The sequence below is a fragment of the Dermacentor albipictus genome, chromosome 1 (genome assembly GCF_038994185.2).
Source record: "Dermacentor albipictus isolate Rhodes 1998 colony chromosome 1, USDA_Dalb.pri_finalv2, whole genome shotgun sequence".
Lineage (NCBI taxonomy): Eukaryota > Metazoa > Arthropoda > Arachnida > Ixodida > Ixodidae > Dermacentor > Dermacentor albipictus.
This window is the reverse complement of record NC_091821.1, coordinates 413203029-413221285: the sequence shown is the minus strand read 5'-3', so window position 1 is coordinate 413221285 and position 18257 is coordinate 413203029. Positions and strand designations below refer to the sequence as shown.

At 44.0% G+C, this 18257-nt stretch overlaps 1 protein-coding gene across 1 annotated transcript; it reads right to left on the bottom strand.

Moving 5' to 3' along the window:
• Positions 1-896: 896 nt before the first annotated feature.
• On the bottom strand, positions 897-17942 carry LOC135913059 (ribosome-binding protein 1-like). The gene is made up of 9 exons (XM_065445721.1): positions 17462-17942; positions 14950-15393; positions 14177-14373; positions 12419-12529; positions 11568-11721; positions 9207-9429; positions 6679-7697; positions 4138-4288; positions 897-1362 (listed from the first exon to the last, which is right to left on the bottom strand). The coding sequence occupies exons 1-9, from the start codon at positions 17847-17849 to the stop codon at positions 1254-1256; spliced, it is 2796 nt and encodes a 931-aa protein (XP_065301793.1). The 5' UTR covers positions 17850-17942; the 3' UTR covers positions 897-1253.
• Between the last annotated feature and the right edge of the window lie 315 nt (positions 17943-18257).

The window sequence follows — 18257 nt, the reverse complement described above, 5'->3', positions numbered from 1 at the left end:
AAAAAAATTACCGCAGACCAGAATCTGAAAAACGCAGAACTAGAAAGCCATAAACACGCACAAATAACAATACATCCATTTCTCAGAAGAGGTATGTACATTTTTATTTGCAAGGACATCATCCCCTGCTTATAGCATGTCATTGTATGTTCAAGCACAGTAACAAGACATTAGCACTAGACACTTACTTGCTGCTTGTAAAATATACATATTCTATATACAATGTGTAGAATTCTCAGCCAAAACCATACAAGACAAAACCAAGGCAGGTGTAAAAAGCTACAAGAAATTTAAAAACTACAACTACACCCTGAAGCTACACCCTGAAGCTACACCCTGAAGCTACACCCTGAAGCATTGTCGAGCGCTCTTGAGGAGAAAAGGCACTGACTTCGGAGGTCCCCTCTTTGTTTTTGGCAGCTCTGCACAGATTATGTGCAGACAGAGTAAGGAACTCGAGTTGATGAAGGCAGAAGAATCCACCCTGCTTAGTGGCACCAACTGTTTGGCAGAGGGTAAAAAAATTTAAGCCTCCCTATTTCCTCTCAGCGCTAGGCTATCTGCATGTATAATCACATATGTAGACAAATGAGCAGTTGGACATTAGGCCCATACATAAAAGCAACACAATGCATGTTGCATTCTGAAAATAAAAATACCATAGCACATAAAAGGTAACCAGGTAACACATGCAAACAAATGTGCACGAGGGTTTTGCAGGCATGGCTTACATACACCAGAATGTCTCTCGGTTTAATAAAGCCTACAGCATTAAATAAAAAAGGTAGCCACAACACATATTTTGATAAGTTTAAGACTATTTGCTCCTGCGCAAAACTGTTGGACAGATGCAACTGCACATATGCGCAGATGCAAAAAACTTTTCAATAACAGCCTTTACCAAAAGGATGCATTTCACTATGCGTCCCCCAACACTCAGTCAAGACTAGAAGAGTGCTGAGCATGCCTACACCAGAAGGCGTCAGTTAGAGCATAAATAAACCTTTCTTTACTGCTTGCATAGATTACCCTCCTTGGTAGTGAAAAAGTAGAAAACATAGCAGTCCTTTTTAACAGCAATGCAAAAACTACTCTGAACATGCTAGTTATCTACACGATCCCAAGGAGCAGCTTTCCAAAAAGCTACTCAATCCCTTGTCTGTGCGTTGATGCATTCTTGCTGGGGGGTACAATGAAGTACTGTGAACACTGTCCAACACTGTCGTCAACACCTTCCACCCAGTGGCGGTGTGTCAGCAATGCTGGTCATCACTGAGGCCGAACTGCTTGTGCAAACTGTCCAGCCTCTCCACAAATTCCCTCATGCTTGCAGGCTGACTCTGGGAAGGCCGTGATGGGGTCCTGTGATGGCAAAGACAAGTGGGTGCAGGTTGGATTAGAACTAACAGTTTTAAATGTCTAAGTTTTATGCACACTATAGAGGCAACAACAAATTTAATTTTTTTTTATACTGCTTAAGTGGGAAATCTGCAGGATAGCTGTGGACACTGGCTTTCCTAAACAACAGACGGTTTGCTAGAAGAGCATACCATAATTGCAATGTATAGTGCAGTGAAAAATCTGAACACACTCAAGCCACAGTGTGGGCGTCATACACTGAGTGGAACTAGCTGCCTGCCATCCCCTGCAAGCTACCTCTGAATACATTGGTCCTTATTTATTTATTTATTTATTTTATTTATTAAGTACTGCTAGCCTGAATTCCAGGCCTTAAGCATTTGAACTTTAAGTGGCTAGTTAATGCTACTGGCCATATTGCTGAGCTGAAGCATGTTGATATAGCCTTTTAATCTGACCTCTTGAACACTATTCTTGCTTGTGACTATGACGGCACAGCTGCTTTCAGAGAAACCAGTCCTTGGGAGATGACATATGGTAGAGGAATAGTCTACCCCTCAAAAGATGTTACCTATTTTTAATTGATGTTGAATAATTGACTTCCCCATGACGGCTGCACGTAATTGGCACAGTCCACACTAGCACTGCCTCCTTCCCTACTACAGAGGTATGCTAACTAGGTTTAACCTGAACTTTGTTAGGGCCTACCACAGTTAGGGTCATTCATGTGAAAAACCTAGCTGTACATATCCTGTTGCCCCATTTGTTGTATTTATGAGGATTTTTTTTCATTTTACATTCTTTACTTTCATCACTGGCTGGCTTGAAGCCAGGTCTCTGTTGTCACCAGTACCAGATATTCTCTGTGACAGGTGAAAAGAAATGAAACAGAATCAAAGAAAAATAATCCTAAACCAATACGAGCCCTACAGACCATCATACAACTATATATGTAGAATGTCTTTAGATTTTTCTAGCAAGTGAGCATAACCATGGTCAGCGGTAATTTAAGTTACGTCTAGTGTTGGCTAGTGTATCCATGTATACTGATACCCCTGTCAGACGGACACATTTACTGTTACATAGAGCAAGTGCACTTGGCTGTTAGTCTCATTAGCAGGAAAAAGTTTAGTGACATTCGCTGTAGAATGCACTCGCTGAACTTGCTCCGCTGCGTCGTAGAGTATATCTTTGACAGCAGTGCTTCTAAAGTAAGCAAAATACTTCCCACAACATTTGCACTAATTTCGTAATGCTTTCTTTCGTTTTCTTTTTTTTTCTTCATCTTCTTTCCTCCCCCCACAATTTCATATGTTAGAAGCATTCCTATGCTATCCGCAATGGAAACCACCAGACTTCCTCTGCCCGTCTTGGATGCAATGCTGTCTTGTCTCGGCTCATGATGACTGATCAAGCTTTTGTGGTTTCAATTAATTATTTGTTTAATCTAAAATTCACGCTCAATACTGTTCTTAAGGAAGGACGTGGCAATGAAAACTATTTTTGTTATTTATAGAAAAACAATTAATGATATTTCGTAAGCAGATGTCATACTATGCTATGTCATCAATGAAATCGGTACAGATACAGATACAGCACTTGACAGCTTATAATAGTCATCCCAAAATTATTGAATTAACTAACTAGACATAGGTTCGTGAAAATTTTTATTTCGCCATGTTCACAGAGGCCCATTCTGTGCTATAATACTATTAGTTTGTTTTTCATTACACAGTTAGGACATTAAAAATATATTATGCATATTGCCTTACAAATGACTACTGCAAGAAGGTGAATTTAAAGAAAAAATATTTATGGTATGCAGACAAAGGTGGACAGCTTTACAGCACTCCTCAATACCTCAAGGCTTATACATAAAAAACAAAATAATTATACTTTCAGTAATTGCGAAATGGCGAAGGAAGAGTGACAGCAACTGCCCAAAAATTAAAAGCTGATAGAATGTTGCCCAAACATCCTTTTGTTGACAAAATAATTGAAGGTAAGCTTTAGAAAACAGCAATGCAACACTGGTACAACACGTATTGCCTACATTTTTCGAAAAAAAATCGGGTGCTCATTAGATTTCTGCTTTGTTAGGAGCTTTTATGTCACTTCTACCAAACTTTTCAAATTTCAAGACAGAAAGTGGGCACATTTCAATGCGGGGCCGTGCTGGACTTGGGAAAATGTCAAATGAATTAGCAGTGAGTTTTGCCGTTTCTTCTGCACCTTGCTTAATTCAACACACCAGATAATTAAACCAATTTCGTCGACCTCGTAAGGGTCGAATAAACAGAAGTCAACTGTATCTTAACAGGAGTTTAGAAATAAATTTGAACTATAGATTTTGCAGTCTCTTCTCATAATAGAACACAAATTTGAACTGGTTAACAACATTTCGCAAAAATCCACGGAAATCTAGGGAATCTTTTTTGTCCAAGTTTGCAGAAAACTAGCTTCGGAGGTTGGCAGCACTGCTTCCAAGTGATTTTCAACGCCACAGGTGATGCTTGAAGTATCATCAACAGACGATTAGAGCATGAATGGAAAAAAAAGCAGGGAAGAGGTGGCGACAAGATCATAAGATACATAAGTAATTTTATGAGGTATGTAGAGTTCTATAATACGATATGGTAAACATGTAAGTACCTCACAGAGGCTAAGTACCTCCCAGAGGCTAGCTCATCATTTGTTGCGCCCTAATTAGAAAGGGATGCCATCAACCATCATCATCAGCATCAGCACCAGCATCATCATGGTGATGACGGTGCCTACCTGGGTGACGGTGGCTGTGGCAACCTGTGGCACAGCACCGTCGCTGCTGATGCTTGGCTTGTGTTAGCCGAAACCAGTGAGGACTGCGATGACCGTGCCGTGACCATAGAGAGGCCTGAACTGGTGGACGCTCCTAGCCTCCAAGTGCCACCTGAGCACAGCAACACTCACTGCTGTCAGCTGCCTCAATGCAAATAGGCAATATTTGTTATGAATGGTGCCCTAAGTATGTATGCTGGTCGCTTACACCATGCAAGGACAAATTTCCATCCACCTGACTGCAGTGAAATGCTACAAAGGGACTCATTCTTGTCCTTCTGTAGCTGGTGATATATCCAGACAGGCAATGGACCCGCATTTTGATTCCAACACCAAAGCATAAATGATTTTTCTTCCCATATGATGTTTGTATTTTTGGGGACAATGCAATGGGATACCCCACCACCCCTTTTTGTGGAGTTGGACGTCTCAAAACTCCACAGTGGGTTGCGAAGGACACTGGATTAAATTTGGTTACCTGAGGTTCTTTATTATGCATGTAAGTTCAAGTACACAAGCGTTCTTGCATTTTGCCCTGATCGAAATGCAGCCCCCATGGCCAGGAGTAGAAATCGTGACCTCATGCATAGCAGCAGAATGCTGAGCGACCACGACGGGTGCGATGGGTCCCTTTGTAGCATCCTACAACAGTCAGGTGGATAAAACCTTTTCCTCATGTAACGCTTCCTCCTCCACCTTTCTAAATTTCGCTGAACATATTCGAAGGATTTATTCATTTTAATGCTTCAGCTGGTTCACTTTGTGTGAAATCCTTTACAAGTTCTTGTCCTTATTTGGGTCATACAGTTTGACAAACCTGTATTTTGGAGCCTAGTTCCCTGTCATTGCATTTCAGACTTTAGCTATAAAGGGACACTAAAGGCAAATATTAAGTCAAGCTAAAGTGATAAATTAGTGCTCGAGAATCTCTAAGGCGTCAATATTATCGCGAACAGAGCCTTAATAATCGAGAAATTGAGGTAAATGCACGACATGATTAGAGACTCCCCCGGGACATTTAAGCATTTGCTCGATGACGAAAGCACTCCTCAGTTAAATTCTGTCACTAGTACTCAACCACTCATTCCACAAAACATCCTGGTATTGTATTATAAGACGAAATAAAATGCTACTTGTCCCATTCTATTTCATGTTTGGACAAAAGAACTCATTGAAATTACCATTGACAACGATGCAAGCGGTTAAACGGTTTCGTTCAACACTTTCGGATTTCAGTAGTTATTGCGTAGTGCTGCGCTGGTTTTGCTGGCTCGCGAAACACGCACAAACTGCAAGTAGCAGAGAATTCAACTTCCATGTGATGTCGCGAGGTGCCCGAATGGTCTACACCGCTTGGCCGAAAAACAGCTGCAGCAGAGAATCCACTGCTCTGATTTTATCTGTCTTGGCTCGGTACCACTGTCTGTCGGACGCCGTTTCACTCACCGACGGCAGCAAAGGGTAGTGATGGCGTATGCAACGTCACCACTCCCCCGGTTGGATGGCAGGAGATTTAAATTTCGAGAAAGGTATTCGGACCCTTCAGATGCAATTTTATCGTAAACTAAGTCTTTTCTTGGCACAAAATGAGTGTTGCGAGGTTTCTGGAATGGTATTTAAGCAGTCCACGTCGACTTAGTATTAGACTTTAGTGTCCCTTTAAGACCAAGCACATGCTGTGCAATCCTAACCAAGGCTTTAAGAGCTAAACCCCTCATAAGTTAAAAATTATTGAACACTGCATCTTTCTGGCTTGGCCACAACAAGTCCCCATAAAAAATCTTTGCAATGTGGTGGCACTCAATGTTGTGATAAGATGAAACAAAACATCACCCTGGAGCTTCCAGTTTTTACTTCTCTATATACTTAATAACTTTCATGACATTGTAATCTGCAGGTGATAACGTAAATGTACCGTGTATTGCTAGTGTGTTGCATGTCTGCAATCCTCTGCCCACAAGGTAAAGTGGATATTGTGTATGTACATCATTAGCATGAAGGTGTATACCTTCAAGGCAAAATTTGCATGTAACTACTGTTAAACTGTTTAAGACTTCAGTGAGGATTAGATACACCAAAATATGGTTTCTGCAACGGGAGATGAGAGCAGCAGCCAGCGGGCGGCCACACTGGCGAGTCAAGAGGCATTACCGCGTTAGTTGACGCACTGCTGAGAGCATGGTAAGCAGCGCTGTACGTTTTAATTAATCGTTGCAAATGCTTATGTATTCAAATTACTAGGTGTTTGAAATTCACATAACTTTTCAAAGAACCACAGCATCAGTGCAGTTAAACAGTAAGTTAGAATTAAGCAGTTTCGAATTAATGAAATTCCACTGTATATGCAATATGAGCTGTCAGCCTGTGCTCACAGCTGCGAGCTCTCAGGAGCCTATTCTTGTTCCATGTCTGGTTACTGTACTGTACCCGTACCCGAATGCAGCTACAAAATGAAACTCATAACGTGGCTTGCAAGAGCAAAAGAAAAGAGGGAGCACTCACCGTGTGGCACTGATCGCACTGCCAGCTCCACCTTGTGCAGAAGTACAGGCGTCGGAGGCACGCATGCCGCCAACCGCCACTTGTGCACCAGATGTTGCATGCGATGCAGTGCTACCACAGCCTGCACTGCTGACCGGAATCGGAATCGTGCGGGCATAGGCGGCGATGATGCTATGCCCGAAGACCCATCAGCTGATGAATGCGAGGATGATCCCGAAGGCAATGGAGCATCGTCCACCGAGTCTTGGTGACCCCTTGACTGGTAAGCCAGCAAGTGCTGGAAGTGGCGACCGCCAGAGGAGTCGGAAGAGTGCAGACGGAAACCCTGCTGCCTTGGGCGCCCGTCATCTTCGCTAGAAGTCCCTATTCCATCGATGTGGTGAAGGGGTGGAGGCGAAGGGGGAGGTCGACGTCTGGAGCCCAATAGCATCCGCAAAGCCACATCCTCAGTCGCCTGGAAGCCCTGAAGGAGGCTGAGCAAGTACTGCTTCTGGTAGATGAGGCCCTTGCGCCAGCTCTCTGCTTTGCGGTACTTCCAGTACAGCTTGTGAAGCAGACGACAGATGGCAGGTGACAGGTTGCCATCTGCTGCTGTCTGGCCAAGTAACAGGTCCTGGCTAAGGGTGAGCTGCCTTAGTCTTGATATCTCCTCCTCTGCTTTCAGCAGAGACTGGCTCAATGTCAGCTTCTCTCGTGCACACAGGTAGTGGCCACCGCCGCGAGTGCCCACGTTGTCTCCTTCACAAAGCAGCGAGTTGTCCAAGTGAGCAGTGCTTGACAGAGGACCCCCACGCATCTTCTCAATCTCGCTCATCTGTGTGTGCCGTGCTGGTGTGGATGGAAGGGATGAGGGTCCTGCTCTGAGCTCATGAATGAGCTGTTGGTCCTGCTCGCGAGTCATGGCTCCACGGCGTCGCTCCAGCTCCAAAGTGGCTTGTAGCTGGTTGAAGTGAGCCCGCTCAGCGTTGACAGCATTCAACATGTTCTGTGCATGAAGTTTCTCGACCTCCAGGGAGCTCCTGTGTGAGGAAGACACAGAACTGTTAGTTTTGCGGACAAGGTGTTCTTACTACATTCTCTTGGTTCTTTTGATTACATAGTGAACCATGGCAGGAAAACCCCACTAATTCAATACCAGCTCATCTAAGACCATTTACAACTTTTGAAATTTTGTGACTCATGAAGCAAATTACATTACACTAATCAAGTAGTGAATACATATCGACCAAGTTAATTTGATGGTCTAAGTAGCGGTACTGAGGATGCTCTTGTGAAGCAATACTGCACTCGTTTTATGCCAAACTATGTGTGGACCGAGGAACACCCGTAATCTTTGTGCAGGCATTTGCCTTCCTCCTTGACTGTGCCTCGCCCTTTTACACCTGTGACGGTTCGAAGCAACAGCCACCCTGGAAGGGTCAATAGGTAATTTTACTTACCAGTTTTTGAAGGTGGCACTTTGCATTGCTGGCAATGGCAACAAGCATGATCGGCAGAATGTGTGTGGGAGATCTCAAAAGGACAGAATCAGGTGCGCACATGTTTTCCTCTTGTCTGCCGGCTCCTGTGCTTTGGGCATTGCTCGAACTTGAGCTCATCTACAGTGCCTTGCAGCTATGACAAGCCCGTATTTGGTGTTGCTCCTTTTATGGATGCTAAATCAAAGAGCAGTACCTAGTGCTCATGTTTGATTGTACAATGCCAGCCGCACTTATAGGGTGCCCAAGCCGTCAGAGATTGCCCAGGCTGTCGTGGGCTCGTTTATTGCGAAAGCACGCAGAATAGCCGTGGGGATGCTTTTCCCTTAGCGGCATGCTGCGGGAAGCCGTCCACCCATAGACGCGCTTGTGGCATCTTTTTTGTATTCCACTCTCCGCCTAGGAGCCTCCTTGCTTCTTGTGCTGCCCCAGAACGGCTATTATGCAGTGTTGGGAGTCGCTGCAGGCAAATAAACCTGTTTCTGTTAACTTATGGCAATACTGTGTTTCTTGCATGCACAGTTGAGTGCATGCGCGCAATGGCGTGTTAGATTACACGAGGCAACGGTTGATGCAGCCCTTAGCTTCCTTAAACCTGAACTCGTGGTATTTGGTACTCAGTGGGATACCAGACCCCCACAACTGTCAACCATGGAGGTTAAACTTACAGTCCCCAGAGGGTCTGCTGTATGACATAGCTTGGCAACCTATACAAACATATTTATAAACAGGAAATCTGCACTCTGCAGACAATATGCAGATTGCAGCTTCTCGTATTTTTTGTGGCTCAATTTCGGAATGCAGCATTACTTTAAAGCAGTTTAGTGTTTTACGTTCCCAATCAATTTTGTCACATAGTAATTTACTGTGTATAAATAGGTTTGTATAGGTTCAATCAATCACAGAGAGACCCACGAGCTACCCCATCATTCATACAATGGTTGAATGATCACAGCACCAGACTTTCTTTCAGAGACCGTAGTGAGGAACTCTACGGACACCACTAAGCTGTCACACAACAGGCAGCAAAGGACAGGAATGCGAACTCACTTGCAATGGAGGACTTCTTGCTTGAGGGCAAGTATTTGGCGATTAGCATCGGCAAGGTCGGACCGGCAATTGGCCAGTGCCATCTCCAGTTCCAGACACGAGGACCGTTGGCTATTGAGCTGCGTGAGCAGCTCCAGTGTCTTGGCCTGCTCTGTGTCCAGCCGTTGCTTGAGCTCTTCTGCCCGTGACCGTTCCTGCCGAAGCTGACCCTCCAGCGTATCCACTATAAAAAGAAAAGGAGAGAAAGAGACCAGTGGTAAAACAGCATGTTATTTTATGTGGCTGTCAAAAGGCTGCTTGTAAGTACAGTGAGAGAGCCCGTTCTAACCAAAGTACGAAAAGGAAGGCCGGTCATTGTGAATAAGAGTGACAACAAAAATGTTTTGAAAATGATACGACAGCTACATCCATACATTTTGAGCACAGAACCTCTCGTCCATTGTCATGCATATGTCTTGACAAGTCACAGCAAAGATATTTTTCTTACATCTGGCTCTTCCAATACAGAATTACACAGACAGCAAATCATGCCCTTAGGCTTCTTTCTTGCACAGCGTGAATGAATAACCGTGTTTATAATGCACTGTACCTGGCAGTTCTACTATTTTAAATCAGATTACATTGTGGGGTTTAGCATCACAAATCTGCAGAGTGTGCTACAAGAGACATCATAATTGAGAGCTCTGAATTAACTTTGACCACCTGGATTTGTTTAATGTGCAATCAATGCACAGTAAGCAAACATTTTTGCATACCGCTCACATCAAAATGCGGGTGCCGTGGCCGAGTTTGAACCTGTGACCTCACTCTCAGTGATGCAATGCTATAGCTACAAAGGTACAGCGACAGGCGTTTTTCTGCTTCAGACATGGAAGGCCTGTCTAAAATGCATCCCACCATGCTTTCGGAAAAATGAAAATGTCATTTGGTGTTATTGTCATCCTAATCGTTTCAAAGTAGTTTCCTCCTGTTTCCACATACAGAGTGCCATGCTCTTTCCACTTCTTGAAACAGTCCTGCAAACCCCTAATTAGGAAGTGCTGCTAGAACAGATGTTGCATTGCACTTGAAATTCTCTAGTGTTCCAACGTGCATTCCTTTCAGGTGCCTTTCAATTTTTGTGAACAGCCAAAAGTCGTGTGGGCTTATATCTGAAGAATAGGAAGCTTGACGAATGACTGAAGTTTGAGCTGCATGAACAGGGGCGCTATCCTATTGCAGTTCCAGGTCTTCGAATTTATCTGTTGGCAAAATTGACAAAATTTTACTGACACTTCTTGCGTACCCAAATCATCTTTAAAAAGCACTAATGATATTTTTGTTGCTATTCCCAGCCAAGCAACTTCCGACAGTAAGCTGGCAGTCTCTCCTTATCGTGGTTCACACTTCATAAAGAAATCGCACCTTATTGAAGGCCTCCCATGGCGCGGCTCACTCCAAAGAAGGTCGGCCTTTTTTTGAAGCTGATGAAGACCATTTTAACTGCTTCATGACCATACCATCATCTACAAATGCTGTTCGGATTTTCCCGATTGCTTATGCTTAGATATCACCAAGGTTTGTACATAAGTTCACGCAGTATCTTTGTTAAATTCAGTTTCAGTTTATTATTCTTTAAGTACAACAATGAATGGGTAAGAGACAATATATATACGAGGGTCCCAAAGTCAAAGACTGCTACAGGACCCTCAGTTAATGATAACAATGGAGAGATGTATTAAAGATGAACATGCTAACTAACTAAAAAAAAAAAAACTGCAAAAATACAACATAGAAAAATTAAATTAACAAAAACAAATTGTCTGTATACAAGCCTATACTGCATTAAAAAAAATAAAAATAAACTGTCAATACAAACAAATGGCAAATGTAGTGTAATGAATGACGTAAACTTAGTTATACATATAAAAAGACTTAAAGGCATGACTGCGTGAAAGGACGAAGATCTAATGTTGGAAAAACCATTCCACAGTTTTATAGCAGCAAATGATGGTGTCATATTTCCATAGTTAGAATGAACCACAGGCAGTAGAAAATTGGAGTTACGTGCAAACCTGGTAAGGCCATCATTTTTGCTCACTCAAAACTGCACTTAGAAAAGTTGACAGTACTCGACACAACAGCTCCTACACAACAGCACACACAGCTGAAGGACACGCGACCCGTAGGCTAAGCACACCACGGACCCTCCTCCCAGATCACTAAGTGTGGCCAACCTGTGTCCTACAGTTCTCTCTAAAATAAACAGGGTCGGATACTTTTATGATAGGCCTTGTATATGGATAATTATGGTGGGTACGTGCTGCTTAAGGGTCAGATGTGACATATCATTGGGTCTCCCTTTTTCACAGCAGTTTCTACCTTTGGCCTTGAATTTTAGCTCCTTCTGGTCATGCTGATTCCTGGCGAGGTCCATTTGCTCCTGGAGTTCATCGAGTGCCTTTTTGTGAGCCAGGAGTTCCTGTTTCAGTGCTTCTTGCAACTGCTGAGCGTCATTTTCCGAGGCTGGAGCAACCTGAGCAGGTGAACATGCACGCAGTAATGAGCACGAGCAATGGTCAAACAAGACAGCACAGCCAACACACAGTGCAGTGAACTCTATGCAAGGGAAGTCTCAAAATGCCCATTTTCACCACAAGCAAGCAGCCTTTATCATCACTGATACCACAAACAGATAAAGCCAATGTGTAACTCACCCTGCTGGAGAAATAACAAAGTTGGAGCAAATTGGGAAAACACATTCAATCTGTTATTTGCAAGAAGATTTAGCAATAGCAGGAAAGCAAGTCTTTAAATTTTTCAAGACTATGCTGTCTTGAGCCTTCCAAGCAATATCACCTCAGATGAATGAGCCCACAGGTAAAGCAAATTGTGCAATGGCATAATGCAGATCAAACTATTTTAACTAAAGAGATCATTGAATTCTTGATACACACGAGCAATGCTGCCTTGTTAATAACGTTGCAAACATCGAACTCTCTGGATGAATAAAATCTTGGAATGCTCAATTACCAGTGGTAGCATCCTTAGTCACTCCAGCAGTCAAAACTGTCAAATAGCTTCGGGGCATTGCATGTTTTCCTTTGTAGACGAGTAAACAATTATTAGCAGAACTGAAGCTAAATTTAGGACATTAGTTAGAAGGCCTGGTGAGTAAACTGGCACTGAGATCATGGGCCTATATTTCAATTTATTAGGCAATGAGGCCTTACTGCTTTGACAGTGGCTGTAGAGTGGTCGGATGCTGCGGTTGTGTTGCCACTGCGTTCAGGTGATGGTGTCAAGTGTCGCTGCAGCAACTGCCGTTCTGTCAGGGACAGCACCTGAGAAAGGTGAGACACAGTGCTGAGAGTGGTGTACCTGGCCATGGGTGACCATGTGTCTTGCATCAAATGCAGCAAGCGTTGCAGGACATTAAAAACGTTTGCAAAGAGTGGAGTCTGCTTCTTAGTATTGCTTGTACGCTTAGCTAATGGTGGCACTATGGTCATCTTTCAAATGTAAATGAAGCGCGAATTGTGAATGCTAACAAGGCAATATTTTAGACTAGCTGGCACTTTGTGACTGCAAGTATCACAGCAAGGGCCCAGAGACACTTAAACCGGACACACAATGTGTGTTTCCTAAGTCTACGTGTCTGCACTACAGTATTTGCCATCATGGCGAATATACATGTAATGTCATGACAGCAGCTTATGGAAGAAACTCACTGTACACTAAGGTCTGAACCCGAGATAGTTGGTAAGCAACATCAGCTGGTAAGGCAGCAACAAAGAAGATGAGACAAGAGAGTAGCAAACACAGCACTCTGTGCTTGTATTTACCATTCGTTTGTCCAGTCTTTCATGCTGTTCTCTTTAGAGCTGTACACAATTCACTGTTCCAAAAACTGGCTACAATATATCATTACGTTGATGTAATCCTTCACAGGAAAGCTTGACTATGTAATGGATGAAAGCTGCTGATGTTTTATTTCACACTTCTGCTAGACAATTTTACATACATTGCGCTATAAATCAACACTTTTTTTTTATTACTTTTGAGATTTTGGTCCTTTGAGAAAGTTGCATGTGGTGAAACCTGAGAGGTGAGAAGTAAATTTCAACATAAAGAAAATACAGTTGGGCCAGTTATAACTAATTTTTCTGGACATAGGAACTCATCAATGCTTTCTTTTCATAATGCTATAAGTGGGAGTGTGACTGTGGCACTCTTTCTTAGAAGGGTCCCGACTCAAAGCAGAGAGACATGGCACCTGGAAGAGCATGGCTTCTGAAATCACCAGAGCAACATTGAATACATACGTGAGTCGCCTCACTAGTCGTGGGCTAGTTGAATCATGGAAGAATTGCATGGCCCTTGCCCTGACGATTTTCTCTGTAACTATTGCCCATGCCAAACTGGTGAGGTCAATGCCATATTAAGTGTATTGCAACTTAGGCTTCTTCATGCCATTATATATGAAGTTGCTGCTACATTCATATTTTTGATAATGGTAACTGTCACAATGATAAGAGCTGCAGTGAATGCAGTCAGCTTGTTTACAAATCATATTATCTTTAAAAAAATTATTTTCACAGGTAAAAACACAAGAAATGCCGCTAAAACATCAGTAGGCATATCTTACCTACAGCAGCTTTGCTTTGCTTCAGAAATGTTTTCTGCACGCTGCCATAATGGAGCTAATATGGAGAGAGGAGCTAGAGCACGCACTCAACAGGTGAATGTATTATGAGAAAGCATTAGGCCATTAGGCAGTTAAATGTCATTTTCTGTGCCCATGTGGCATGAATATAAGTTATTTCTCGGCACAAAACAAACCATGCGAGGTGTTCTGAAAGGCAAGCTTTAACAACCTACATTGCTTAAATACTAGCCTAAATATAATGTTTCTTTAAAGACCACAGAAGAAAGCCCATAAAAATTTTCTCAGTGTTTGTCCATGCAGTTTCATGCCACTGGCAACTTACATGTAGTCCCTCGCGATATATCTTTCCTAGCAGGTCACGAAGAGCCGGCGACACCATGGAATCCTGAGAGTTGCTTTCGTCCAGTGTGCTGGCTGAAGCCAAGCTCGAAGCAGTGCTTCCATTGTCTGAAGGTGGTGTGCTGCCACGAGAACGCAGCATGGTAGCCATCTTGTGGGCCCGCAGCTTCAGCTTGGTTCCTGGAGGAGTCACAAGTGAACAAGTGGGCCCATTAACTGCAACAAGTCCAAAGCTGGCATTCTGTGCAACTGACATTTAGAGGGACACCAAAGAGAAACACTGAGTCAGTGTAGAAGCAGTCCTTCAAATTGTTTTACAGTAAAAAATTTATTAATACATTAGGAAATGAAGTCCAAACTTCAAGTTTTGTAAAATTTGGTGCCGAAACCACAGCACTGGTATGCAAGCATGAAATTGTAAATTTCAAATTATTTTCTCGTATTTGAGCTGTTGTGGCACAGTAAAAGTTCTCGGAACGTGCTTTGGCTCATTTAGAGTTGGTGCAAAAACTTAAAGGCAGCATCGCCCCCTGTCTTTCTGTCTTACCAAGCCGCCTCCTCTTACGTTAAGAGTGGATCAATTGATAATGCAGAAGTGTAATTTCATAACATATTTTCTTTTGATCAAAGCTACCATTTAGCTTGGATGTTCTGTAATGCGATTCCACTGAAGTCTGCTATATTATGGTACCATCACTATTACAAACATGCTCTCATCACTACGCTTCCTCGCAGAAGACAGTTCCGGCCACTCACGGTCTAGCTCCTCCCGGAGGGTCTCTACTTCCCGCAGCTGCTCTGCACGAAGGGCCTGCAACTGCTGCGTGTGCTCCTCCCGCAGCCGCCAGATCAGCTGCTCCTGCTGCAGTGCGAGGCACCCCTTCTCCGTCTCCAGCTGTGCTCGCAGGGTCGCCTCCATCCTACGCAGCTGCTCTCGGTGAGCAGCATCTTGCTGTGTCGCCTCTGCCTGAGCCTTCCGCAGAGCTTCCGAAAGCTCGTCCCGCTCCCGCTGGAAGCCCGCCTCCGTAGACAGCAGGCGCTGGTCTGCCCGCGCTGTCAGCACCTCTTCCTTCTCTTGAAGAATTCTGGCCATCTCGGCACGCAGGTGTGCAATCTCTGCCTGGTGTTCTTGCTGCAGACGTTGCACGTCTTTCGCCTCAGTTGAAGTGCTCACCTCTTTGGCAGCGGAGCCTTCCGGCGCTGAAAGGGCAAAGAAGAAATGCAGGTTACAACAAATGGGAACATAGGGAAGGACACAGATCAAGTATACCCTGGAGCTTGAATACTAATCTGAAGTCCTAGAGGACTGGAAAATTATTAGAATAAAATGGAGTTCAAACTAAAGAGAGCCCTTTGGACATAGTACTCAATCATGAGTGCAGTACAGCACACACTTTGCTATTGTAGGCCTTATAATACATTTTGGAAGCGCTGTCTCAGAAATTGTGCATTATTGAGTGAGTGCAGGAAACTCGAGCTGAGAACACAAAGAAGAAACACACTGGTGCGCATCTGTGTACTGTGTGCAGTAATGCCGCTGCCCACAGTCATTGCATGTGAGTGTGTAACAATGTGGCAGTGTCCAGGCTAGCCGTTTTAGTTGCTGTCAGTTATGCCAGCAAGAAAATAAAAAAAGAAGGCAAGATCAGACATTGCTTAGTTTCATCTCACACTGAAGACATAGTATTATCAATGTTTTGTCATTGCTGAATTGGACTTTTTGTTTTGACACTGTTAGGCCTAAGACTAAGATGCCAGTGAGCCGAGAAAAAGTCTTATTCCTTCTTATCAGATGGTGACACAACATTTGGCAGTGGTCATGCGCTTGTGATGCGGAACGCTCTAAAAGCATAATTATTCACTGCATTCTTAATTTAGTTACCCTAAGTGTGGTGGGCAGTAAGAGTAGTATGTGAAAATGTTGAACGCGTAGCATGTTATGTCGGTTCCGAGAGGCGGTGCATGCGCTGTGGGCCTAACATATCACGGTAACGTATAATGTACTGTACAAAGCTAAAGTGCTCAACCTGTGCAGTATGCAATGTTACGGTGACTAGCAGCTCATAGAAGCTTGGCCTTTTGCCCTGGTTAGTCGAAAGTGTTCCTCACTTTACAAATGACCACTGCAACACTCCTTGGAACCTAAAACATATCTGTTGTCAATAAACCAATGTGTAGTACTGCTTTGTCTTCCTGTAATCTGTAGTCTAAAAGTCAGTCCAAGATATTGTTGGAAGAATAAAAAGTTCACGGATGACTACGACACTCCCTAATGCAAAATTTGAGTGCAGCTCTATACGTGTTTTCATTTTGTGCGTCATTATTCTGTATTATGATCATATAGGTACACGGTTTATATTAGGAAGAGGAAGAGAACGCTATGAGTGGTGTAGCTGGTGCAGACAATCTTATATGGTACATTGTAAACGGAGCGAAGTGCGGCACACCTTCCTCATTAATTGGGAGATCCTAAGAGGCAGTGCGTAGGTGACCCTCCCAGTCTGCTCTGCGCTCACTCTTTCCTCCTTCGTTCAGTTATGCCGCCGACACTGAGGCATGCCGATGCTCGGCGGAGGAATGGGTGCTCAAGAGCTACGCTCTAAAATGTTCGGTTCGACACTCTGGCCAAAGCCACAACATGATTATGAGGCACGCTGCAATGGGGGAGTTCAGGATATTTTGACAGCCTGGGGTTCTTTATTGTCCACCAAATGCATGCCACATGAGCATTTTTGCATTCTGCCCCCATTTGAATGTGGCCGCTGTGGCTTTGGTTGAACCAGCGACCTTGAGCTCAGCAGTATGACACCATAGCCACTGGGCTACTGTGGCGTGTTGTAGGAGGAACCATGCTACCAATATAACACAATACAGTCAACGACCGATTTTTTGGACACGCCCATAGAGCTAATGCACAAGAATGTCTGAAATTTCGGATGCTGAAACAATTCTCCATCCAATTTTCCTGACTTTTCGCTTTGATCGCAGGTCTGAAATGGCATTAATTATAGACACCACCGCTGCCATTTTTATTATATTGCAGTGCCAAACTAGTGCTATTATGCCCTGATTTGCTGGCAGCCGTAGCCACCATTGCAAAAATGCTAAGCCTAGCTCTGTCGACGCTCACTATGGAGCTTCCTGCTGTTCGGTGCCGTGTTTTTCATTTCACCTTTTCATGAATGAACTTGGGAGTTAAAGGGTTTAAAGGCATGCGTAACAAGCTGTGATGGTAATGGCCAGACACATCAGGCACTGTAGCACTCACCTGATGTCCCGACCCGGCGCTCACTGCCCCACTGCCTTTCCACAGCCTTTTTCAGCTCGGCCACCTCTGCCTCGTGCATCCTGCACAGTCGAGTCACCTCCTCCGTGATGCGACGACTGACCAGGCTGTGGATCTCTTCCTGGGTCAACAGCTGAGCGGCCTTGCCACCGCTACTGCCCGGCACACTGCTGTCCCTGTTTGCCATCTGTTGCCACGTGTTGCAGGCTGACGACTGTACTTCTGCATTTTGGCACTCCAGCAGAAGCGCTGCCTTTTCGGCTTCGGCTGTTTCCCTGAGCTTGGCCAGCTGTTCCGAGTGCTCTCTGGCAAGATCTGCGCAGAGTTTCTCGAGGCGGTGCTGCATCTCGTCTGCGTGCCCTTGCCTCATCTGCTGCTTCTCCTGCTCACACTGTTGTCGAAGCGCCTCCACTGTGTTCTGGTGCCGTGCGTCCAAAGCGGCGGTTTCCTGCAATGTGTTATCAAGGAAAACAACCTGTCACCATCTGGGAAATTCAAGATGCAGCATAAAAAAAAAAGAAAGACAGATAAATAAAGAACCAATGTTCAACTTGTTGCACTCCCCATAATATGATTTAAGAGGTGCAACAGTTGGCACACAACAAGTACAAGAGGGGACACAATGGTTGACAGGCTTCACTTGCAACTTAAATTTGTTATTAGAGCCATAAACCAAGTAGTTACAACAAATCCAACTCAAGCATGGCAGAGCACAGAAAAGCCGGTTACATGTCGTTTGTGGCTCTAATAAAAAATCGCTTGTGAGTGATGTGCTCTC